Source organism: Lolium perenne, chromosome 3, assembly GCF_019359855.2.
Source record: "Lolium perenne isolate Kyuss_39 chromosome 3, Kyuss_2.0, whole genome shotgun sequence".
Lineage (NCBI taxonomy): Eukaryota > Viridiplantae > Streptophyta > Magnoliopsida > Poales > Poaceae > Lolium > Lolium perenne.
The window spans coordinates 134693692-134720538 of record NC_067246.2 but is presented as its reverse complement, the minus strand read 5'-3'; the positions used below and the strand labels follow the sequence as shown (position 1 = coordinate 134720538).

The 26847-nt window shown below is 43.5% G+C and overlaps 1 protein-coding gene and 1 pseudogene across 1 annotated transcript; one reads left to right on the top strand and one right to left on the bottom strand.

Annotated features, from left to right (window-relative positions):
- On the top strand, window positions 1–22604 carry LOC127342496 (protein argonaute 4A). Its single transcript, XM_051368450.2, has 24 exons — window positions 1–144; window positions 776–1060; window positions 1155–1360; window positions 1443–1682; window positions 1825–1958; window positions 2067–2164; window positions 2236–2333; window positions 2431–2522; window positions 18704–18762; window positions 18844–18960; window positions 19075–19182; window positions 19271–19333; window positions 19433–19546; window positions 19624–19792; window positions 19873–19988; window positions 20093–20227; window positions 20343–20470; window positions 20576–20641; window positions 21294–21357; window positions 21427–21568; window positions 21684–21757; window positions 21834–21928; window positions 22025–22056; window positions 22135–22604. Exons 2-24 carry the CDS (start codon window positions 776–778, stop codon window positions 22302–22304), a joined length of 2805 nt encoding a protein of 934 aa, XP_051224410.1. The 5' UTR covers window positions 1–144; the 3' UTR covers window positions 22305–22604.
- Window positions 22605–24156: 1552 nt separating this feature from the next.
- On the bottom strand, window positions 24157–26814 carry LOC127342497 (pentatricopeptide repeat-containing protein At2g37320-like; annotated as a pseudogene).
- Window positions 26815–26847: the final 33 nt, after the last annotated feature.

The following is a 26847-nucleotide window of genomic DNA, read 5'->3' as shown; positions in this document are numbered from 1 at the left end:
AGGTGTGTGTGAGAAGCTTGCTAGCCAGAGCCAGGCGAAGAGACGAGGGTTTTCATCTCCCGCTCCAGGAGGAGACAGAGGAAGCAGCCGGGTGATCTTCTCCTCCAGATTCCTGATCGCACTGCGAAGATCCACGCCGACCAGGTGACGACCTAGCTCGATCGATCCCCTCCCTGCATTTTTCTTCTTGGATTTCTACTGTATCTCTTCTTTGTGCTTCCGAGCTAGCAGTAGTTTCCGAAGTTGTTTCTCTGTGCATTTCTCTTCGTTTTTCTCCGATCGAGGACAGATCTGTAGCACGGTAGTCGCTAGATCGGCGGTTTTGAGGTTTTAGCCCGCACGAGTTCTCCTTCCCCACGGGTCAGTCTCTCAAAGTTAGGATTCAGGGTCTGCTGCTCTAACGTTTGATTCTTGGATTCGTATGCACGAGGGTTTCCACTGTTCATCGCGAAAAGAAAATGAGGGTTTTCACTGTAGTATGGTGGCGCTGTACTAGTTATTCGTTTAATTGTTTCCTGATTATTATTGGTTCTCAGATCTTCTTTTTGGTTGATCTACAGTCACCTCGACTTGTGACTGAACCCCATATTCCATCAGAGTTTTTCCATGCTGACATAAACTGCATGTTTTTTTTTGAGGGGAACATTCTGTTGTATTAATTTTACAGCACACAAGTAGTGGCTGTGCTCGATAAAAGAACGGAACAATGTCTGGTTAGTTCCATACCGAATATATACTTGTTGATCAAATTACTTTGCTGTGTTCTTCTTTGTAGATGGAGTCTCAAAGTGGCAAGGGAGATCCCAGCAAGTCACAGGTGTCTGCCGGTGGTAAGGGCGATCCCAGCAAGTCACCGGCGTCTGACGGTGGCAAGGGCGATCCCAGCAAGTCAACAATATCTGACGGTGGCAAGGGTGGTTCCAGCATGACGGCCAAGACTCAGAGGCTTCCCATCAAAAGGCCACCCCAGCATGCCAGAAAAGGGAGGCCTGTAATGCTACTCACGAACCATTTCAAAGTCTCTCTCACCAGAACAGATCAGATACTCTATCACTATGATGTACCCACGGCAACCGCATATCTCATCCTATGGTTTACTTTTGATGGCGACTTTTTCACAATTTGTTTTGAATTTCTCGTCATGTTGAGCACAGGTGACTCTGAAGTATGAGGACGGCAAACTAGCTCTCGGAGAAGGCATGGGCAGAAAGGTGATGAAGCAGCTGTTCGAGACCTATGCCTCACATCTCGCGCACAAAGTATTCGCCTATGATGGCGAGAAGGGTCTCTTCACCGTTGGGCCTCTCCCATTTAAGAACAATGAGTTCGACGTAGTTCTGTGCGACGCTTCATCAGGAAAGTATGAAGTTGATCTGTTCGAATCCATTGAGCTAATCGATCTATTGCTGTTTTTGGGACTTGTCTTGATGATAAACCTGCAGGACTGGAACAAGCCGGAGCCCCGGAGGAGATGGCAGTCCAGGACCAAGTGACAAGAAGAGAATGAAACGAGCAGTGTATGCGAAAAGATTCAAGGTGGAGATAGCCATAGCCTCCACCTCCACGGCAAGGATTCCGATGAGTGCCATTGCCCAGGTCCTGCGTGGTGGTCAGGAATCTGAGAACTCGCAGGAAGCTATTCGGGTTCTCGACATCATACTGAGGCAGCATTCCGCAAGACAGTATGTTGTTTAACTTTTCGAACAACCTCCCGATCTTTTACCAAATGTTGCTAAGCATTTGATGACACTTGTCCCTAGTTTTTTATAACCAGCCTTTTCATGTTCATGTAGTCAGTTTCAATGTTGTTCTTGTCCTGTACAGGGGTTGTCTCTTAGTCAAACAGTCTTTTTTCCGTGGCGAATTCGGTTCCATAGACTTGGGTGGCGGCGTGCTCGGTTGTCGGGGTTTCCATTCTAGCTTTCGACCCACTCAAAATGGGCTTTCACTCAACGTTGGTACGTTTATAACATAGAATCCAATTTGCATGAGCTTATTGTTAAATTAGTTTGTCACAAGATTGACGGTGAATACTTGCATGCATTATTGATCGTTCATTTGTGCAGATTTATCCACCACAATGGTAGTGAAACCTGGCCCTGTGATTGATTTCCTGCTCTTCAACCAGAATATCAAGGACCCTTACAGAATTGACTGGGTCAAAGTAAGTTAAAATCTAGTGACTTCAAACATTTTTAGACTCTCTGTGTGTTTTAACTTTGGGCATAATATTAGGCAAAGCGTGCACTGAACAAATTAAGGATCAGTACCGTTCACACAAAAATGGAATTGAAGATTGTCGGATTGTCCGAGAAAAATTGCAATGAGCAGACGTAAGACATTACTCTTGAATCGTGATATGTGAGTTTAGGCCTACAGGGTATATTCATCTCAAGCGATCTTTTTTCAATGAAATTTCACTTGATTTAGGTTCCCACTGAAGCGAGATGGCAACGGTACTGTGGATATAACTGTCTATGATTACTTCATGGACCGTTGGTCTATGAGGCTGGAAAAGTCGGCTCACTTGCTGTAATGTCCCAGGTTTAGAGACGATCGAGGGGTAGATTTTAGAAAGGGATGTGCATTGCATAGTAAATTCTGGGGAAATTTCGCGCTTTTAAACAAAAACTGCATCGAAGGGGGACAAGTTTCTCTCTCGACACCTTACAGGGTTAGGGTTTCGAGAGTGCGATAAACTTGCTTCTCACTTCACTAGTTTAGGGTTTTGAGAAGAGAGAGGAGAGTTGCTTGATTGAATTCCAAATGATATGACATGGTTGAATTCAAACCAAGGTTGAATTTGAATTTCAAATTTAAACATCATATGAATATCTCATAATTCAAAATTGAGGTAATTCATTAAACAAATATTAATAATCAAGAATATAAACATTACATTTATTTAGTAAAGCTCATTAAGGAAACTTTGAGCTTTATTAATAATCACACAAGATACATTGTTTTTACAATATCCAGAATTGAAATATAAAATATTACAACACATTACAAGAATTGAATAAATAGAAAATAGAAAATGAAAATTACAAAGATATTGTAAATGGCTAAACTATATAAGAAAATCTTCATGATTTTCTTGGACATCACTTGATTGAACTTCTTGATCATTTCCTTAAACCTGCATAGGAAGACAACAAAGACAAGAAAATAGGGATTATGCCAAGTGGTAAAACCACTTGGCAGGTTAGCAAATATGATCAAATTGAGAGGATAACTCAAACACTGCCGGGGTGTCAAGCCAAAGGACCAAGTCCCAACCTATGAAGCACACAGGCAGCTCACAGGGATAGCTGCATGTCTCACAACACACACAGACCAGGGGAGAGTCACCTAAGTGACATGGTTGTGCTGTCGACCAATGAAGCAGGGTACTGGATGGTATAAAAGCTTTTTCACCAGCAAACCCTAGCTGATCATCGGCAGAATCTCCCAGGGTAAGAACTCAAGAATAGGAAGAACACATAGCTAGCCAAAACCCACCAGAGACAGTTCCACCAAGAACTGCTTGCTGCTGAGCAACAAATCATGGAATAGATCAAGCATCAGCTAGCCAGGAGGAGCAGGGCAAGCAACTCAACCATCAGATCAACACTGAAGAAAAACCTCTACACCAACAAACAATCTAGGAGCTGGAGTGAGGTATACCACACAAAAGCCTGAGCAAGATCATATCTTGCTCATAATTAAGCATACAAAGCATCACTGGAGCACAGAAGGGTAGATTACCCTGTGTGTGTCATCATTTGGCTACCAAGCCATTTGGTGCAAGCACAGATGGGTAAGACCAATAGGTTAACATCCTTTGGGAACAACAGTTATGCAAATCCATGCATAACTAGAGGAATCCAGCCAAGAATGAAACCATAGTTAGCCTAAACCACTCACTAAGCACCTACAGCTAGCTAGGCCATCAGACTATAGACAATTACCTGTCTATATATTTTGTCAACACCAAAAGGTCACTGGAAGTCCAAGATTGGATCAAGCCAGAGAACAATTACTCCATTCCAGCCAGCCAACACAAACTATGGCAAATCACAGATAGGGGAGCAACCAGGACAGCAACACAAGTGCTGCCAGGGCCACCTCAACCCTAAGCCAGCACAAGAACCTATACCTCATTATCCATTTGGATTCAGTAGAGGGCTAGGGTACACAACTGAAGGTTGGCATCCATCTAACCCTGACACAATTAATTAGATGATCACAACTGCAGAGCAGCTCACATCACTTATCCACTTCAGAAAAATTCAGGCAACACAGATAAGTGAACAAAGCAAATAAATCAAAGCATCAGGGCTTTGCAGTGATCCAATGGATCAGTGCAAGCAACAGCAGTTGCTTAAGCCAACAACAATACACACCAGGTTAAGTCTGTTTGATACACACACAGCACAGAGTGAGCAACAGTGAGCCACAGATACCAAAGAACAGCTTTTACAAGCAACTGGAGATCATATGATCACCAGAAGCTTGCTAGAGCATGCTACTGCATGCTAGAACTCATTCCAAGTAATTAACACATGAACAGATAATTAAATAACTGAACAATTGCATCACAGATAAGAGCATCAGGCTTTATAATTGTATCCAGAAGCACATCAAAGGCTTGATGAACCAAAGGATCACAATATACAAGAAAAGCACATGTAAATTCATCACTGAATCACACTGCTAAGCCAACAGTACAGCTCAATGGAGCATAATAATGAATCTGAACTAAAGGAACTAGCTCGTAGGCACTGGCACTTGTTAACATACAAGAATTACCCACCACAATCAAGTCAGGGACAAGATTAAGCACAGCAGTAAGCTAAGCACAGCAGTAAGCTAAGCACAGCAGAGCATCAAGCAACAGCAGGAGCTACCAAATTACACAGGGCATCACAGCATGCTCATAAGCACTAATTCATGAATCGCCACAGTGAGCAACTGAGCAAGAACAACACAGCAGCAGCGCATAGTCACGGCAAGCATCTCAATATGGAGATGCAGGCCAGTAGCTGAGCAAGACAAAGTAGATGAGGGGAATAGGAAGCAGAGCAGAGAGGGAGAGAAAGAGGCTACGGTTACTCACCAGGGAAAGGAAGTACAGGGCTCGGCCATGGCGGCTACGGCGGCACGCGCCGGAGCACGGCGGCGCCTGGCCAAGCCGGGCCATGGTGGTGCCACGGCAGTTCGCGGCCACAGGGGCGAACCCACGGCAGCGCCGTGACGCCAGGGACGTCGGCGGCGACGAATCGCCGCGGAACTCCACGGTAGACGAGCAGAGGTGAAGGGGGCGCGACGAAGAAGCGGCGAAACGCAGATCGGCGCGGACCAATCGATGCGCCGTCGTGCGGCCGTTCGATTGCGTCCGATCTCGCCGGCGGGGACGGCCGGTGACGGTCGAAATAATCCGGCGACGGCGAGGCGACCACGGTGTCGCGAGAGAAAGAGGGGAATTAGGGTTTCTGCGCGAGGAGAGGGGAGAAAACAAATGGGCCGACCGAGCCCAAAGGGTGGCTCGGGTGCGACCTAACCCGTTGGGCCACCCTGACAGGTGGGGCCCAAGGGCATTTAGGTCATTTCCTAATTCCAAGAAATACAGAAACTTTGAAATTTTGTAAGAAATGTTGAATAGCTCTAAAAAATAATTAAAAATATGAAAATAGATCAGCATAAAATTCTCTAATTAAATAAAATGTCAAAGAGAATTTTTGAAGACAATTAAGAATGAATCTTAATTTGATGATTTAAATAATAATTTAAATCACACATATTATTTTCAATAATGAAAATAAGTCCATTAATGCATTTGGACTTCAAAAACACCTTGACAACATTTCAAGGTTGCATTTTACCCTAAATCAAGTATTCCCAAATCATTCTTAGTATTAACCTCTTACATGAATTAATAACGATGTCGGAAGGGGGGAACAAACCCTAAAAATGGAATCATGCATAAATTGCTTCTTTAACCATTGCCCTTATCGGACAATGATGCTATTTTTCAGAACAAGAGGACAAGGGTCAGTCCATACCTTCCAACTGCAGAACTTTGCAGTGTTCAGGCAAGTTCATCACTTGCTCATGTCATTTGAGTATTTTTATCAAATTACTTGCAAAGTATTATGGTTATCACTATTGCACAAAAATCAAAACCACTACTTTCATAACTATGAATATGACTATGTGGTGGGCAATGGAACCATGGATTGTGTTGATATGGTGGAGGTTCCATTGCACGGGCTTATATCCATCTAGGATTAAACAACAAATGTCGCCAGTGATTCTTGTGCCGTAATATCCGTGTTAACCATAAGATCCAGAGTGGGACGGAGTAGTCAAAAGTGTTTCCACCTCTCGTTCATCAACGGATGCGCTTTACCGTAGACACTTGTGTCTGTCAGGCCAAGCGGTGGGCTGGGGAAGCCTTAAGTCCCCACGGCATAGTCCGTAGACACTTGTCGCTCGAAGTGCAAGCGGTGGGCTGGGGAAGCCTAAAGTCCCCACGGTATTGCGGTCTATGATGGGTTGCAGCTACCGGCGAAGGAGTTTGGTTAACGAGTCCCAAACTGTTGTCGTGGTCGGGGTCCATCCTTAAGTGGTATAAGAGGACCGACGAGGACCCAGGGTCGGGGTATGCAACAAAGGGTGGGTGTTCGAGGTAGCGGAGGAACATGATTGGCTAGACCTTATACCGGGCCTCACACCTAAGGAAGTGTGGACGGGAAAGCTGCCCGGTTGGCACCAAGGTTAAGATCTCTTATGGGTAAAGCAACACACCTCTGCAGAGTGTAAAGAACTGTGACCTGTCACTCCCTGTTCCGGGATTGAGGAACTGCGAACGCGGCCAGAAAGGAGCTCCATGAAGTTCTAGTAAACCGGTGAAGGCTGACGGACATAGCTCTTTGAAATAAAAGCAATCTATTGAAGAAATGTTTATCAAAACTTGCATTGGTATTAGACTTTCTGGTCTAATATCGTAGCTAGTGCATTAAACACCTCTTATCTATAATGAACTTGTTGAGTACGCTCGTACTCATACCACTCTTAAACCCCATGCTTAGATTGTCTGAACCGTCTGGAGGAGGAGGACTACGACAGCAATGATGGAGCCGAGATCATCGGCTACGAGGAACCAGACCTCTCAGGAGGAGTGGAAGGCGTAGACTACATCATCGTCTACGGATCCGGGGAGGCTTCCGGAGGAGAACAAGCCTAGAGATCTCTGAGGAGTAGTAGTAGTAGCCGAGCAGCACAAACTCTTACTACAGAGCTGCTCGATTAAATAAATGTTTAGTTTAATGAGACAATGGTATTGTAAGTTAAGTTGGGTTCGCCTCGAACCCAGGAGTTATCCTCTTAGGACCCAAGAGGAACTCCAAGACGACTTGTGTATGTGTATTGTAATAATATGTGAATGAGTTATGGACCTTGCTATGTTCTGTTGTACTACTCTGAGGGATGTGATATTTGCGGAATGGTACTTCGCGAATGTTATATCAACGACTGGCATACTACAACATGCAGTGGTATGCAGGGTCACCACAGTTGGTATCAGAGCAAAAGCTTTGACCTTAGGTTGGAACCTAGTAAATGGGACTAAACGTTAGGAGTCAAATAGGATTAGTAAAGAATTCTCTAAAACTATGGTGTATATTCAATTGAGAATACAACAATCATATCTTTTAGTGCGATAATTCTTTATTATCTCTATTATGATGCATTATTACTAATCTTATAATCTTTCTATTTCTACAGCCAACATGGCAAGTTCACGACCGGGAAGAAACGTGAAAGTTATGGACTCCACACTGAACGAATACCAAGGAGGACTTGCTGATATCCTACGAGCCATGTTGCTGGAATTTGGGTGTGATCCCCAGATTCCAGTAAAGAAGTACATGTTCTATGATGGACCGGTGTTGGCCAAGTGCGAGTAGGACTGCGACTTCCCGAATCTTTGGGAATGAGCGTAGTCATGCCAGCTGGAGAAGCTAGGACAACCAACACAGCCTACCATATAGCTGTTATGAGAGCCATAACCGACATACGGGAACATAAGACAAAAGAGCTTATGGATTCCGAGTTCTCCCATATTCCTCATAATCAGGAGGAAGAAGATCCCATGCTCAACCACTACAAATACGCCAAACGCAAACCCATAGCAGCGGCAAAATATATGGATAATAGCCGTAACTTCATATCACTACTCTTTCAGCTGAACCATCATCTGATAGGAGCTATTGATACGATGCTAGAGGAATTTACCGAACCCAAGGAGGAGAGTAGGGGGAAAGAACCTATGGAGAATGTAGTGCACACACCAGTTTATTCAGCTGGTGACTACATCAGCTTTGATCCACTTGCACGTGAACCTACACCTGTTACACCTGGGAACTACCTGAATAGTTCCTATGGGGGATACGAAGGCGGAGCGGAATCCGGAAACAACCAGTGTTCCGAGACTCCAATCGAGAATTCTAGGGGTTGGCGTTGGGGTAGTGATACTGGAACCCATAGTACTACTGAGTATTATGATGGAGAGATGAACGATGATGCAACAACCCAGAACCAGAGCTATCCTAGTAATGAAGGAGTGGATGGAGGATATCCGACACAAAGTTGAGTCGGGTATGGGTTTTGGTAACCCTTATGGTGGGGCTACAGAGAGTACACCCGATGGGTGGACTATGATGCACTCAACGATCAGTGTGTGAACACTGATTTCTCCTTAGGGTCATCATCGGATTCGGACTACAAGCCATCGGGGAGACCTTATGTTCCAGGGTCTATCAGGAGGACGACACGTTCGACCGGATGGAAGCCTGGAATGTACCGGGAGTGAAGACCGATTAGAAGTCCACCAAGGGAGGCGTGGCTATAATACACAAGTACCACGTGTATTATAGTTTGTAATATCTGTATAAATTTGTACATATACTTTAATAAGTGAGTTTGCATACTCACATCGACTCGAGTATTGTAATAAGACCACTTATGTATGTATATACAGGGTATATGTTTTGTATGATTTGGATTTGCTTCTTGATTTCCATTGCGTGACTAGTTCTGTACACAAAGTTGAGCTCAGAAAACTTGCGCATGGAGTAATTATGAGTATCATCTTGTGTTGCAGAACTAGGGATTATGTCGGGAACGTTAGGAAACGAGACCGAAGCACAGCGCATGGAGCGCGAAGCAAAGGAAAAGGAAGAGGCTGAGGGTGCAGCCGAGAGATCGGTTTCTACCACCACCACCACCCATGACTCAGCGAGAACTTTATCCAAGACATGCAATCGGCGGAAGAGAGGCAGCGGGTAACACCGGAGCTGCAGAACAAATTCCTTCAGGATCTGATGCGAGAATAGGGTGGAGAGACCTGAGAACCAGGGAGTCACATTAGCAGACTTCCAAAACACCAAGCCGATATCTTTCGCATACGCGCCAGAACCGATGGACGCGGAAGATTGGTTGATGGATACTGAGCGCAAGCTCAACACTGTTGGATGCAATGACCAAGAGAAGGTCCGTTATGCTACCCATCTGCTATGTGGACCTGCCGCATCATGGTGGGACAACATTGTAGCCGTGTATCCGGCAGGAAAGGTATTCACCTGGGAGGAGTTTGCAAGGAAGTTCAGGGAATCCAATGTCCCTGAAAGTATCGTGGAACTGAAGCGTCGAGAGTTTGAGAGTCTCGAGCAGAAGGATAAGGCAATCCTGACCTATGTCAGGGAGTTTTCAAAGCTGTCCCGGTATGCGGTTGAGGAAGTCAATACCGAGGACAAGAAGAAGAAGAGATTTCTGAGGGGGTTAAGTCCCCAGTTTAAGGTGCAGCTACGGATGATGAGAGCAACGGAATTCCAAGAGTTGGTGGATGCAGCCATCACTCTTGAAGATGACTTTAAACAACTGCAAGAAGAGAAGAGGAAGAAGGCCAAGTATGAGCCTAAGAGGTTTGTTAGTAACAAGCCCAATACCAGCTTGAGTTTCAAGCCACGGTATAACAACAACAACAACAACAGCAATCAGAGGAGGAACCAAGGATATCAGTCTGCAAATCAGATTATATGCCATTCCTGTGGTTTAAAAGGACATGTCATGAAGGATTGTAGGAAACCCAAGATCATATGCTTTGGGTGTCGTCAGGAGGGGCACATGCTGAAGGACTGCCCCAAGAAGAATAGTGGAGGAGGAGGAAATCGAGGAAACACCGGAGGGAATTGGAAGAATAAGAAGCCCTTCGGCAAGCTGAATTGTACCAGTCTGGAGGAGGTGGTCAACTCTGACTGTGCGGTGATAGGTACGCTCCGTATACTCACTCATCCTGGCAAAGTACTTTTTGATACTGGTGCAACTACATCATTCATTTCTCAACAATTCATCATCAAACATGGGATTAGTTGCACTAAGTTAGATACACCCATAACCATACTTTCTGCGGGGGGAACGATATTAGTAACCCATGCCAAACAAAAACAAGTCATTATGATCAATAAGTGCGCGTTTGACGCGGACCTGTTCATTTTACCGATGAAGGACATTGATGTCATTCTTGGTATGAACTGGTTAGAAGCTAATGGAGCATTGATCGACTGTGTAAACAAGACGGTGTCACTAAAAAGTCCCGATGGAAGTAGAATGATCTACCAAGGCGACAAACATACACAAATTGAAGTGGAGCTACAGCTGAATAGCATGAAGGAGGTTAAGTTAGAAGATATACCTGTAGTAAATGAATTCCAGGATGTGTTTCCTGCGGAATTACCTGGTATGCCACCAGATAGGGAGATAGAATTCACTATCGACCTAATCCCATGAACAGCTCCGATTGCCAAAGCACCATATAAGATGGGGCCTAAGGAATTGAAAGAACTCAAGGAACAACTGGATGACTTGGAACAGAAGGGATTCATTCAGGAGAGTGTTTCACCATGGGGATCACCTGTGATCTTCGTGGATAAAAGGGATGGAGGAAGAAGGATGTGCGGAGACTACAGAAATCTGAACAACGTCACAATCAAGAACAAGTATCCACTTCCAAGAATACAAGATCTATTTGATCAGGTTAGAGGAGCGGGAGTCTTTTCCAAGATTGATCTAAGATCCGGTTATCACCAGATAAAGATCAAGAAGGAGGACGTTCCGAAAACTGCTTTTGTCTCAAGGTATGGACACCATGAATACCTTGTAGTACCTTTTGGATTGACCAATGCCCCAGCAATATTCATGAATCTCATGAATAAGATTTTCATGCCATATCTAGACAAGTTTGTCATCGTATTCATCGATGATATCTTGATATATTCCAAGAACAAGGCGGAACATGCCGATCATTTGAGGTTAGTATTGCAAACACTAAGGGAACACCAACTTTATGCCAAACTCAGTAAGTGTGAATTTTGGCTAGATCAAGTGGAATTTCTTGGTCATGTCATTAGCAAAGATGGAATCGCTGTCAACCCGAGCAAGGTAGCAGCAGTTTTAGAATGGGAAGCACCCAAGACTGTCAAGGAGATCCGAGGATTCCTTGGAATGGCAGGATATTATCGGAGATTCATTGAAGGATTCTCCAAGATAGCAGGACCAATGACTAAGCTGTTAAGAAAGAACACACCATTCGTGTGGTCAGAGGAGTGTGAGAAGAGTTTTCAAACTCTGAAAGAGAAACTCACCACGGCACCGGTGTTAGCAGTTCCGGAAGTTGGCAAGGATTACACCGTGTACTGTGACGCATCCAAACATGGATTGGGTTGCGTACTCATGCAAGATCGGAAAGTGATATCTTATGGATCGAGGCAACTCAGACCTCATGAAGTGAACTATCCAACGCATGACTTGGAATTAGCAGCGGTCGTATTCGCACTTAAAACATGGAGACATTTTCTCTATGGAGCTAAGTGTGAGCTCTATACAGACCATAAAAGCCTCAAATATTTCTTCACTCAGAAGGAACTCAACATGAGGCAGAAAAGATGGCTAGAATTGATCAAGGATTATGATCTGACAATCAATTACACACCAGGGAAGGCTAATGTAGTAGCAGATGCCCTGAGTAGGAAGAGTACTGGGGGAGTGGAACAAGAAATATCACCGGAATTGAGGAAGGAAATAAGCCAAGCCCAAATACAACTTTGGGAGAAGGAAGCCCATGAAGGATTATCGGCGTTGCAAGTAGTCGATGAGTTGAATGTCAACCTGAAGAATGAGATAATGATGGGTCAGTTGGACGATCCATTCATTGTAGAAGAGATGAGGAGAATAGATGAGGGAAGACCATCAGAATTTCACCGTGGAGAATCTGGATCTTTGTGGTTCCAGAAGAGGATTTGCGTTCCGGATATTGCTGAAATTAAGGAAGTAATACTCCGGGAAGCTCATCAAACACCCTATTCCATACATCCGGGAAGTACAAAGATGTACATGGATTTAAAGGAACTATTTTGGTGGAATAACATGAAGAGGGAGATAGCACAATATGTGGCAGAATGCCATACCTGTCAGAGAGTGAAAGCTGAACATCAGAGTCCCGCAGGGAAGTTACAACCTCTACCTATTCCAGAGTGGAAATGGGAGGAGATAGGGATGGATTTCATCACCGGACTACCCATGACTAATAAAAAGAAGGACATGATATGGGTAATCGTGGACCGGTTGACGAAAAGTGCACACTTCTTAGCGGTAAACCAACAGGATAAAGGAGAGAAACTTATTGATCTTTACATCAAAGAGATCGTGAGTAAACATGGAGTGCCTAAGAAGATAGTGTCGGATCGAGGATCCGTGTTCACATCAGCATTCTGGAAGCAGCTTCACGAAGCTTTAGGATCCAAGTTGGATTATAGTACCGCGTATCACCCACAAACAGGCGGACAAACTGAGAGAACCAATCAGATCTTAGAAGATATGCTTAGGGCTTGTGCCCTAGACTTCGGAGGATCATGGGAGGAGCATCTACCTTTAGCAGAGTTTTCATACAACAATAGTTACCAAAGCAGCATCAAGATGGCACCATTTGAAGCTCTGTATGGAAGAAAGTGTAGATCACCCATATGTTGGTATGAAGCCGGAGCAAGCAAAGAGTTCAACCCTGATTATGTCAAGGAAAAACAACAAATCATTGACATTATCGAGACAAGGCTCAAGATAGCCCAGAGTCGGCAAAAGAGTTACGCCGATCAGAAGAGAAGGACATGGGAGCCACAAGTTGGAGACATGGTTTATCTTAAGGTAAGCCCGATGAAAGGACTCCAGAGGTTTGGAGTAAAAGGGAAACTCAGTCCTAGATATATAGGACCTTTCAACATACTGAGTCAGAATTGAGGTTTAGCCTTTGAGTTGGATCTACCGGGAAGGTTAGCTCAAGTTCATAATGTATTCCATGTGTCACAACTTCGGAAATGTTTGAAGACCCCAGATGAACCAATATCACATGAGGAGCTTGAGTTACAACCAGACTGACGTACATCGAGAAGCCAGCCAAGATTCTCGAGGAGAGCTGGAAACAACTCAGTAAACAAGGCTATCAAGTACCGCAAGATACAAGGAAGCATCATCCCGAGAGGGAAGCCACCTGGGAAAAAGAGGAAGACCTAAGGAAAACATACCCCGAACTGTTCAGGTATTACAACCACAACTTCGGGACGAAGTTTTCTTTAAGGGGGAAAGGCTGTAATGTCCCAGGTTTAGAGACGATCGAGGGGTAGATTTTAGAAAGGGATGTGCATTGCATAGTAAATTCTGGGGAAATTTCGCGCTTTTAAACAAAAACTGCATCGAAGGGGGACAAGTTTCTCTCTCGACACCTTACAGGGTTAGGGTTTCGAGAGTGCGATAAACTTGCTTCTCACTTCACTAGTTTAGGGTTTTGAGAAGAGAGAGGAGAGTTGCTTGATTGAATTCCAAATGATATGACATGGTTGAATTCAAACCAAGGTTGAATTTGAATTTCAAATTTAAACATCATATGAATATCTCATAATTCAAAATTGAGGTAATTCATTAAACAAATATTAATAATCAAGAATATAAACATTACATTTATTTAGTAAAGCTCATTAAGGAAACTTTGAGCTTTATTAATAATCACACAAGATACATTGTCTTTACAATATCCAGAATTGAAATATAAAATATTACAACACATTACAAGAATTGAATAAATAGAAAATAGAAAATGAAAATTACAAAGATATTGTAAATGGCTAAACTATATAAGAAAATCTTCATGATTTTCTTGGACATCACTTGATTGAACTTCTTGATCATTTCCTTAAACCTGCATAGGAAGACAACAAAGACAAGAAAATAGGGATTATGCCAAGTGGTAAAACCACTTGGCAGGTTAGCAAATATGATCAAATTGAGAGGATAACTCAAACACTGCCGGGGTGTCAAGCCAAAGGACCAAGTCCCAACCTATGAAGCACACAGGCAGCTCACAGGGATAGCTGCATGTCTCACAACACACACAGACCAGGGGAGAGTCACCTAAGTGACATGGTTGTGCTGTCGACCAATGAAGCAGGGTACTGGATGGTATAAAAGCTTTTTCACCAGCAAACCCTAGCTGATCATCGGCAGAATCTCCCAGGGTAAGAACTCAAGAACAGGAAGAACACATAGCTAGCCAAAACCCACCAGAGACAGTTCCACCAAGAACTGCTTGCTGCTGAGCAACAAATCATGGAATAGATCAAGCATCAGCTAGCCAGGAGGAGCAGTGGCAAGCAACTCAACCATCAGATCAACACTGAAGAAAAACCTCTACACCAACAAACAATCTAGGAGCTGGAGTGAGGTATACCACACAAAAGCCTGAGCAAGATCATATCTTGCTCATAATTAAGCATACAAAGCATCACTGGAGCACAGAAGGGTAGATTACCCTGTGTGTGTCATCATTTGGCTACCAAGCCATTTGGTGCAAGCACAGATGGGTAAGACCAATAGGTTAACATCCTTTGGGAACAACAGTTATGCAAATCCATGCATAACTAGAGGAATCCAGCCAAGAATGAAACCATAGTTAGCCTAAACCACTCACTAAGCACCTACAGCTAGCTAGGCCATCAGACTATAGACAATTACCTGTCTATATGTTTTGTCAACACTAAAAGGTCACTGGAAGTCCAAGATTGGATCAAGCCGTAGAACAAATACTCCATTCCAGCCAGCCAACACAAACTATGGCAAATCACAGATAGGGGAGCAACCAGGACAAGAACACAAGTGCTGCCAGGGCCACCTCAACCCTAAGCCAAAGCACAAGAACCTATACCTCATTATCCATTTGGATTCAGATGAGGGCTAGGGTACACAACTGAAGGTTGGCATCCATCTAACCCCGACACAATTAATTAGATGATCACACCTGCAGAGTAGCTCACATCACTTAGCCACGTCAGAAAATTTCAGGCAACACAGATAAGTGAACAAAGCAAATAAATCAAAGCATCAGGGCTTTGCAGTGATCCAATGGATCAGTGCAAGCAACAGCAGTTGCTTAAGCCAACAACAATACACACCAGGTTAAGTCTGTTTGATACACACACAGCACAGAGTGAGCAACAGTGAGCCACAGATACCAAAGAACAGCTTTTACAAGCAACTGGAGATCATATGATCACCAGAAGCTTGCTAGAGCATGCCACTGCATGCTCGAACTCATTCCAAGAAATTCACCCATGAACAGATAATTAAATAACTGAACAATTGCATCACAGATAAGAGCATCAGGCTTTATAATTGTATCCAGAAGCACATCAAAGGCTTGATGAACCAAAGGATCACAATATACAAGAAAAGCACATGTAAATTCATCACTGAATCACACTGCTAAGCCAACAGTACAGCTCAATGGAGCATAATAATGAATCTGAACTAAAGGAACTAGCTCAGAGGCACTGGCACTTGTTAACATACAAGAATTACCCACCACAATCAAGTCAGGGACAAGATTAAGCACAGCAGTAAGCTAAGCACAGCAGTAAGCTAAGCACAGCAGAGCATCAAGCAACAGCAGGAGCTACCAAATTACACAGGGCATCACAGCATGCTCATAAGCACTAATTCATGAATCGCCACAGTGAGCAACTGAGCAAGAACAACACAGCAGTAGCGCATAGTCACGGCAAGCATCTCAATATGGAGATGCAGGTCAGTAGCTGAGCAAGACAAAGTAGATGAGGGGAATAGGAAGCAGAGCAGAGAGGGAGAGAAAGAGGCTACGGTTACTCACCAGGGAAAGGAAGTACAGGGCTCGGCCATGGCGGCTACGGCGGCACGCGCCGGAGCACGGCGGCGCCTGGCCAAGCCGGGCCATGGTGGTGCCACGGCAGTTCGCGGCCACAGGGGCGAACCCACGGCAGCGCCGTGACGCCAGGGACGTCGGCGGCGACGAATCGCCGCGGAACTCCACGGTAGACGAGCAGAGGTGAAGGGGGCGCGACGAAGAAGCGGCGAAACGCAGATCGGCGCGGACCAATCGATGCGCCGTCGTGCGGCCGTTCGACTGCGTCCGATCTCGCCGGCGGGGACGGCCGGTGACGGTCGGAATAATCCGGCGACGGCGAGGCGACCACGGTGTCGCGAGAGAAAGAGGGGAATTAGGGTTTCTGCGCGAGGAGAGGGGAGAAAACAAATGGGCCGACCGAGCCCAAAGGGTGGCTCGGGTGCGACCTAACCCGTTGGGCCACCCTGACAGTGGGGCCCAAGGGCATTTAGGTCATTTCCTAATTCCAAGAAATACAGAAACTTTGAAATTTTGTAAGAAATGTTGAATAGCTCTAAAAAAATAATTAAAAATATGAAAATAGATCAGCATAAAATTCTCTAATTAAATAAAATGTCAAAGAGAATTTTTGAAGACAATTAAGAATGAATCTTAATTTGATGATTTAAATAATAATTTAAATCACACATATTATTTTCAATAATGAAAATAAGTCCATTAATGCATTTGGACTTCAAAAACACCTTGACAACATTTCAAGGTTGCATTTTACCCTAAATCAAGTATTCCCAAATCATTCTTAGTATTAACCTCTTACATGAATTAATAACGATGTCGGAAGGGGGGAACAAACCCTAAAAATGGAATCATGCATAAATTGCTTCTTTAACCATTGCCCTTATCGGACAATGATGCTATTTTTTAGAACAAGAGGACAAGGGTCAGTCCATACCTTCCAACTGCAGAACTTTGCAGTGTTCAGGCAAGTTCATCACTTGCTCATGTCATTTGAGTATTTTTATCAAATTACTTGCAAAGTATTATGGTTATCACTATTGCACAAAAATCAAAACCACTACTTTCATAACTATGAATATGACTATGTGGTGGGCAATGGAACCATGGATTGTGTTGATATGGTGGAGGTTCCATTGCACGGGCTTATATCCATCTAGGATTAAACAACAAATGTCGCCAGTGATTCTTGTGCCGTAATATCCGTGTTAACCATAAGATCCGGAGTGGGACGGAGTAGTCAAAAGTGTTTCCACCTCTCGTTCATCAACGGATGCGCTTTACCGTAGACACTTGTATCTGTCAGGGCAAGCGGTGGGCTGGGGAAGCCTTAAGTCCCCACGGCATAGTCCGTAGACACTTGTCGCTCGAAGTGCAAGCGGTGGGCTGGGGAAGCCTAAAGTCCCCACGGTATTGCGGTCTATGATGGGTTGCAGCTACCGGCGAAGGAGTTTGGTTAACGAGTCCCAAACTGTTGTCGTGGTCGGGGTCCATCCTTAAGTGGTATAAGAGGACCGACGAGGACCCAGGGTCGGGGTATGCAACAAAGGGTGGGTGTTCGAGGTAGCGGAGGAACATGATTGGCTAGACCTTATACCGGGCCTCACACCTAAGGAAGTGTGGACGGGAAAGCTGCCCGGTTGGCACCAAGGTTAAGATCTCTTATGGGTAAAGCAACACACCTCTGCAGAGTGTAAAGAACTGTGACCTGTCACTCCCTGTTCCGGGATTGAGGAACTGCGAACGCGGCCGGAAAGGAGCTCCATGAAGTTCTAGTAAACCGGTGAAGGCTGACGGACATAGCTCTTTGAAATAAAAGCAATCTATTGAAGAAATGTTTATCAAAACTTGCATTGGTATTAGACTTTCTGGTCTAATATCGTAGCTAGTGCATTAAACACCTCTTATCTATAATGAACTTGTTGAGTACGCTCGTACTCATACCACTCTTAAACCCCATGCTTAGATTGTCTGAACCGTCTGGAGGAGGAGGACTACGACAGCAATGATGGAGCCGAGATCATCGGCTACGAGGAACCAGACCTCTCAGGAGGAGTGGAAGGCGTAGACTACATCATCGTCTACGGATCCGGGGAGGCTTCCGGAGGAGAACAAGCCTAGAGATCTCTGAGGAGTAGTAGTAGTAGCCGAGCAGCACAAACTCTTACTACAGAGCTGCTCGATTAAATAAATGTTTAGTTTAATGAGACAATGGTATTGTAAGTTAAGTTGGGTTCGCCTCGAACCCAGGAGTTATCCTCTTAGGACCCAAGAGGAACTCCAAGACGACTTGTGTATGTGTATTGTAATAATATGTGAATGAGTTATGGACCTTGCTATGTTCTGTTGTACTACTCTGAGGGATGTGATATTTGCGGAATGGTACTTCGCGAATGTTATATCAACGACTGGCATACTACAACATGCAGTGGTATGCAGGGTCACCACACTTGCGCTGTCTAAATGTTGGGAAGCCAGATCGCCCAACATACCTCCCGCTGGAGGTCTGTGTGTGTACTCTTGTAGTAAATCATTTTTATGCTTAAATTCTGTGTTCTTGGTGCTCATTTCATATTTTCAACCAGGTTTGCCAGCTGGTGCCATTGCAGAGGTACAAGAAGTCTCTGTCCACGATGCAAAGGTCAAAACTCGTCGAGGGATCCAGGCAGAAGCCGCTTGACAGGAAGTTGAGCTTGTCTCGTGTAAGTTCTAAATTCTCTGATACCATGAATCCAAACTGCAGTAGATATGCTCACAAGGTCTGAAAAATATCGAAAAGACTAAAAGCCTAATTTTTTGTTTACCATTCATGCTAGGCGTTGCGTGACAACAACTATGATTCTGAGCCAATGCTGAGGGAATGTGGCATTTCGATAGCTCGAGAGTTTATGCAGGTTGAGGGTAGAGTTCTTCAGGCACCACAGGTCGGTAGAGTCTTCACAGAATGTTTTTTATTGCATGCTGTGCAGGCCCTTTCTTGCTATACGTCTAACTGAATCTCTTAATGTGCAGTTAAGCGCTGCACGTGATAGAGAACTTTATACACCTAATGGGAGGTGGAACTTCAATAAGGACGTGAGCGACTGAGCATACCTCTTGATTGCACTATACACAATTTACTGTAAACTTTTTTGTCGCGTCAGTTGCGAATGACATTTCTGATTCTATTCTCAGAGGTTCATTCAGCCCATTAAAGTGAAGACCTGGGGAGCTGTTAATTTTTCTGCAAGATGCAATGTTAGGGATCTTGTCAAGCGCCTTATCCAAGCTGGTATCATGAAGGGAATTGTAAGTTCATCACTTCACCTAATATTGAATTTTTCTTTGAGGGAATCATGGTATCACTCAACCAGTTTGATTTGCAGCAAATGGAAGATTGTGCTGCTGATGTAATTGAAGAGATGCATCAAATGAAATGGGAAACTCCGGCAAAAAGGGTGGAGGATGTGTTTCAGCAAATAAAATCAAGTTTCAAACAACAGAAACCAGGGTTTCTCCTGTGTGTTCTTCCAGAGAAAAACTCTGATATCTATGGTTTGTTTTTCTACCTCAAGACTTGCAAACAAGATTTCTTATGCCTCTTTCTAGCATCCATACCTTTCTTGTTTTATCAGGACTTTGGAAGCGCAAATGCCTTGCAGAACATGGTATTGTTACCCAATGCGTGGTTCCTCCTGCCAACATCAAAGATCAGTACCTCACCAATGTGTTGCTAAAGATAAATGCCAAGGTTTGCGTCATGATCTGCGTTGCCATCCTCAATGTACCATATAACTTGGATTTATTAGCTGACAACCTGAACTCTTCGTTGTTTTTGTTTGTTTTTCCTATCAGCTTGGCGGGTTGAATTCATTGCTGAAAAATGAAACAACACGTGCCATTCCTCTTGTGTCGAAAGCTCAAACAATCATCTTTGGTATGGATGTCTCGCATGGTTCACCGGGATCTAACGTACCATCGGTTGCTGCAGTAAGTAAATAGTTTTGCTCATGTTTCCATATTATGGGTGTCAGCGGATGGTCCTAGACAAATTTTGAAAACGACAATTTTCTGATGCACCCGGATGTTTTTGGTTGTTACCTAGGTGGTTAGTTCATTGGGGTGGCCACTCATCTCAAAATACAGAGCTTCTGTACGCACTCAGGCACCCAGGAAGGAAATTATTGATTACTTGTTTAAGCAAGTTGGAGATGACGATCAGGGCCTCATTAAGTCAGATGCTTCTATTTGGCTTTGAGACAACTTTCACATTTTAATAACAGTGCTTCCTAATCATATGCCTTTCATTTGTTGCTTACTGGAATTGTAATGTTTCAGGGAATCACTGATTGACTTCCTCAATAACAGCAAAGGCCAGCCACCAGAACAAATTATCATTTTCAGGTTAGTTCCTCCTGAGATTAATGTGTGCAAATGCTAGTGGACTTTGCTCCTAAGCACCATATTTTTCTGTACAAATAAGTGAATTAATTTTTTGTTGCCCCTCAGCATACTCACACCCTTTATTTATCAGTGCTAAGATTGCAGACTTACTCTAATACCCAACAACCACTCTAATTTACTTAGCTGCCCTGATTGCGAAAAATCCCTTGGGCTTCCCAGCTCCATGCTCCCTTTGTTTACAAAATTCGAAAATAATATTTGTAGGTTTCAAAAAATTCTGAAAAACAATTCTAGATGTATTCAATGATGTATCCTACAAGCATGAAAAATTGCAACACTAAATTCTATAAACTCTAAGCTACACAAAAATGACAAATCTGATAGATTTTGGAGTTTTGAAAATGCATTGTTCACTATATTCAGATCCATACATTCTCCAATTTTTGTGTAGCTGAAAATACAAAGTAGTTCAACTTGAGGTTTTGGACTCCTGCAGAATACATCATTGGGTACATCCATATTTATTTTACAATTTTTTGAACTCATAAAAATGATTTTCTATTTTTTAAGATAAAGAGGGCACTGGAGATCAGGAGCCAGAATTCCCTACTCCTCTGATTGTGTCTAATTAATTATCTTGTCTTGATTTTAGGGATGGTGTCAGCGAGGGCCAGTTTAATATGGTTCTGACTGATGAGCTAACTAAGATCACTGAGGTAAACATAAAGGATATGCGATTTCTCTTGAGCCAGTTCTGGCTAGTAACATCTTTCTAATTGTTGCAGGCATGCAAGTTTTTTGGTAGTAAGCATTTTGGTGGCAAATGGTTCCCCAAGTTTACGGTGATAATAGCGCAGAAGAATCATCACACTAGATTTTTCCTGCCCAATGAACGTAATCGTAACGAAGTGAATAATGTCCAACCTGGTAACCTACATGTTTCATATTTTGTTTCGTCCTGCTTTTTTACAATCCTATGAATCAAGCGAGCTCATTTCTTCTGCTTTTGCACAAATATTCCTTGTATCTTGTGCCTGTGTAGGCACTGTTGTAGATAAGGGAATCTGCCATCCCAGGAACTATGATTTCTACATGTGTGCTCATGCTGGCATGATTGTATGTTCTCTCTACATTTCGTTTTGATTGTAATGCACTTTATTTGAATTTAAGCCATGTGACTTGAGCGTTCCAGGGGACTACAAGGCCAACCCACTACCATGTGCTCCATGATGATATAGGGTTCTCTCCAGATGACCTGCAGGAGCTCGTGCACAACCTCTCCTACGTGTATGTGTACTGAAGCAGTTACAAAAGATTCAGTTGTTCGTTGCCTCCGTTGGTCATCGCCGCCTCCGTTCTGACATTTCAATGCTTGCGTTTCAGGTATCAGAGGAGCACCACAGCCATCTCAATAGGTAAGCAAGATTTGCCACTACCTGATTTCGCAAGATATGACAGCAGGGTGTTGCTGATCACCTGATTTTCCCTCTCAGTTGCCCCCATCTACTACGCACACCATGCAGCGGCGCAGGTGGCGAAGTTCACCAGGCTGGATGACATGTCAGAGACATCGTCGAGCCATGCTAGCCAGGCTGAACCTGCCCCGGTGCCAGAGCTGCCTCGTCTACATCCCGACGTAGCATCATCAATGTTCTTCTGCTAAGGACAAGAAGTTAGCTCATCACTGGAAGTTACTGAAACTTTTGAATCAAATGCTATTTAAAATCGGTGTGGTGTTCATGCCTAAGAACTGAACTATGATTTTGGATTTGGCTGCTCATATCAAACGAACAGCCTTTGGTTGCTATCATGGTACTTCTAGCTGAGATCATCGCCAATAATAAGTTGGACTTTCCATATCTAAACTTTTGTTTGTCTTAAGTTTATAAATGTTTCAGTCAAAGGCTGTGCAATGGCTCCTGTTCGGTATCATCAGAATATGATTGAATCTTGTGCATATTTCTATGTGCCAACATATTCTAATTGTCAGTTTATAAATGTTGCCAGCAATTTGTCAAACGATAAAGGTTCAGTGTAAACAAGATATGTACCACGTCCAACCAGAAACTCAAGGAATGTTTGACTTTTCAGAGAATTACAGCTTTCAATCCACAAATTTGACAATAATTTTTTGCTTGTAATATGCCACAGTATAATTATATAAAGAATCCTATATAACTAAGAAGATCATCTCCACTAAGGGTATTTCTCTCAACATGCAAGCGATCCAGTATCTACGTCATTGAGCATCACTCATCAACCATAGCATGCGAAGTCATGTAAGCCTCCGACATCATCCGCTGCATTTTTTAACAACAGATCCTCCAAAGGCTTCCCTTTATTTCTTCGCGTAGTGCTTTGATTGCAAACCGTATATCTTCCCAGTTACTTTTTCTACCGATTCTGTTTCCGTTCAGTCTTCCCCATTTCCATCCCTTCGGCTGCAAACGTCACGTTGTCTCTTCCTATCTCTATGCTCATCTTTGAAGACCAGAGTGCTACCGTCGTCCAACGGTTTCTGCAGCACCCGATGCTCCTGGAAATATCCTAATAGGAGTCTTCCACGAGCCTCAGGCCCTCAGATTCCCCTGTCGTTTCCTCCCTTGTGGTATGGTTTTGTTTTGTTTAGTATCTTCTGACAACCAGCTTTGTACTTGATCACTGTGGTCCTTCAGGGATCAAGGGCACTAATCTACACACAGAAGCCTTATGTTATAGTTGTTGCCACTATATCTATGTATTTCACAAATTTTAGTTTTTTTTTTCATATCTAAGAGCTTTATTTCATGGCGATATGTCTTTACCAAATTTAATTTAGTTTATTACAGCTTCTCGCACAAGAAAGTTTAGTCCCATTTTTCTTAGCTACTATCACCGTAGACTATATGTGTGGAAGTGGTCGACATGTGTGAAGGCCTAAAGTGTGCATTCCAGAGTTCAATGCCATGCAAAATAAATTGCTGCAGAGTCTTCACAAGATTTAACTTTCAGTAAACATGTATGATAAGCACCATGCAAGAGAGTGTTGGGATGATCCCATGTTTTTATGTTTCTCTTATCGCCCTTTGTTACTCTCGATCGAAGCTTGATATATAACTGAGATAGTTTGTATCCAACTGCGCTTGCAGTTATTCACTTTGACTAGAATATAACAAATAATGCGCATGAATGTAGACTAAAGAACTTTGCAGCTTTGCATAACAAAGTTTCAAAACGTCAACTAACTAAGAATTGAATGCATCTTGAGGTCCGTCTCATATAATATTTTTCTTTACGTGAAAATGTGAAATAGTTGTCTCAATTATTTTGTATCCATAAATTCCCGCTGCAACGCACGGGGAGTCATCTGGTATTAATTAGTGTGCACAATCAATACTTGATGATCAAAGCTTATAACATTGACTATAAAAATAGTTATGCACAGTATAATTATGCACAAAGTATTGGGCTCGGGCACACAACAAATATCTTATATGATTATATTTTTAATTTACTTCAACTAACAAATCCAAATATTTGTAGGAAATATAAGTAAAATATAATGGTTAACCAATTGTTTATTATTACTTCTCATACAAACCATTCAAATCATGATCCATAAGAATGTAATTAAGATAACAGCAAAGATAGCAGCAGGAGTAAACAACCTTTGGACCCTATCTAGTCATATATGATTCAAGTTTGAGTGTGTATAAGAAAGGTTACACTGAGTTCCTAAAAACGAAAGAAAGGCTACACTGATATCCAACACCATAATGAGCTCTTTGAGGCAGAATCATCTCTCAGATAGAGGTGTGATTCATATCTTTGCTATAAAATTGACTTCAATCTTCATGTCAAAATCACTTAGGCGATGTATGATCTACCAACATTTATTCAGTGTTCAAACTTACTTGAAATGTTGAGAGTCATCAAGCTCAAGACCATCCATCAGCACATCGTACTTGTATACCATATGAGAATGTAGGCAGTCAAGAGCAGCCAACACATTGTTTACTTTGTGGTTCTTTGATCTGTTTTCTGCAGTGAAAGAATAAACCTTACTACCAATTTCTATCCAGCTGCAACCGGTGTTCGTCTTCAGTCCTTTCTCCTTCATCATCTTCCTCACTCTGGCCACATCACTCCAGCAATCAATGCTGGCGTATAGATTTGCTAGCTGTATATGAGTTGCAGCACAACCTGGCTCCAGCTTAAGGCGGTGTTCCGCAGCATGGATGCCAATCGGAATGTTTCCATGCATCCTACAGGCAGCCAGCAGAGAACCCCATATGACTGCATTGGGGGACATGGACATTGCCTGGATCAAATTCCATGCTTCATCAAGCAATCCTGCCCGGCCGAGGAGGTCTACCATACACGAGTAGTGATCTAGCTCAGGTTTTATTCGAAGTTGGATCATCGCCTTGAAACAGAGCCGGCCTTCTTCTACAAGGCATGCATGCCGGCACGATGAGAGGATGCCAAGGAAAGAGATTACATCTGGCACTATGTGCTCCGCCTACATCTCTTTTAGCAAGCTTAGGCAACACTCAGCAAGGCCATACTGTGAATATCCAAAGATCATGGAATTCCAAGAAACCAGGTCCTTGCAAGCAATCCTCTGAAATATGGATTGGGCCTCATCTATACTCCCACACTTTGCATACATTGATATGAGTGCATTCGAGACATGCACACACAAATCAAAACCCATTCTCAGTTCTAAACCATGAACACTTCTACCAAGTGCCAGAAGTGCGTGGTTAGTGCACACACTGAAGATAGTGGCAAATGTGACGTCATTAGGACTGCATGCTGACTGCCTCATCAACTGAAATACCTGGAGGCATGGCTCGATCTGATTATCCTGGGCATAACCAGAAATGAGTGCTGTCCACGACACAGTATTTTTAACTGGCATGCTCTGAAAAATATGATAAGCATTCTCCAATTGACAACACCTTGCATATAAGCTGATCAGAGAGGTACCAGAAAAGACAGACAAGTCACAGCCAACTTTCATCAGTAGGGCATGGAGCTGAGCACCTCCCCTAATGGATTGCTTAACAGCACAAAAACTCACGGCAGATGTTAAAATAGATACATCCGCACTTATTCCTCTCCTATGCAACTCCACAAGTAGCATAAACTTGTTTCCCTTTGAGTGTTTATTCATGAAAGGGCAAGCGGAGATATCGTGGGAATCAATGGTATTGGGTAAAATTTGTGCTGGATTACTGCTTGAGTTAACAAATTGTATTTTTCCATTCTTCATACCATGATTTTCTGATTGAACTCCCAAGATGTCATGCATACAGTCGCTGATAATGCGGTGATGGGACGGACCTTCCTCTTTGCCATCATATCCCTTCCCTGGCACGAGATGCAAAACTCTCAGTGCATCGCAGGTGTCGCGACCCCCTTGCTTTTTTGATCTCTTGCGTGGTAAGTGCGTGCCGAAATTTTCCATACATAGATGGACCAATGAAAATGATGGTAAATGGTTGCTGAAACGGTACCAGAGGAGATGGCTGTGTTTGTGCATGACTGAAGCTATCCATGGGTAAATCCACCAGCAGACGGCAGAAGTCGGGTGAGGCCTGCCTTTGAAAATGCCTAGCAGCATGAACAGCTAAATCCGCACCTGGGGATGGGAAACAGATGTCTTTAGTCAGTTATGTTTATCATGATGGAAGATTTACACATTGGTCTCAGCTATATGCACATTACAAGCAGACTGTGTGTGCATTACTGACCCTGCAGCGTCTCCTCCAGCATGTTTGGATACGATCATCAACTTCAGCGGATTACGATTGCATGCCAAGCTTGGATGTGAATGATTTAACTGTGCCCGCAGCAATAGAGAAGGCATAGTTTAGTAACGCTACTGTGGAATACCATTTTGTATCTACTGTAATGATCAACAGGAAGTAGACTAACATTTAGACCTCTTGCCATTTCTTCTTTCAGAGAAGTAAAATACAGTGGATGCATTCGCTCAAACACATACCAATTGGGCAACCGAAGTGGAGCCTGAATCGCCCACGGCTCGCCCCGCCCCGCCGGACGCTGCGTCTTCGCACTCCGGTCTCCTCCGAACGCCGAGGACCCAGGCCGCCGGCGTTGAGGTAAGATTAGGTCTGCGCAGTGGAAGACGCGTCGTGGTCGCCGGCGCCGGAGCCGCTCCGGTTTTACTGCTCGTGGTAGGGTTCAGACTTCAGAGC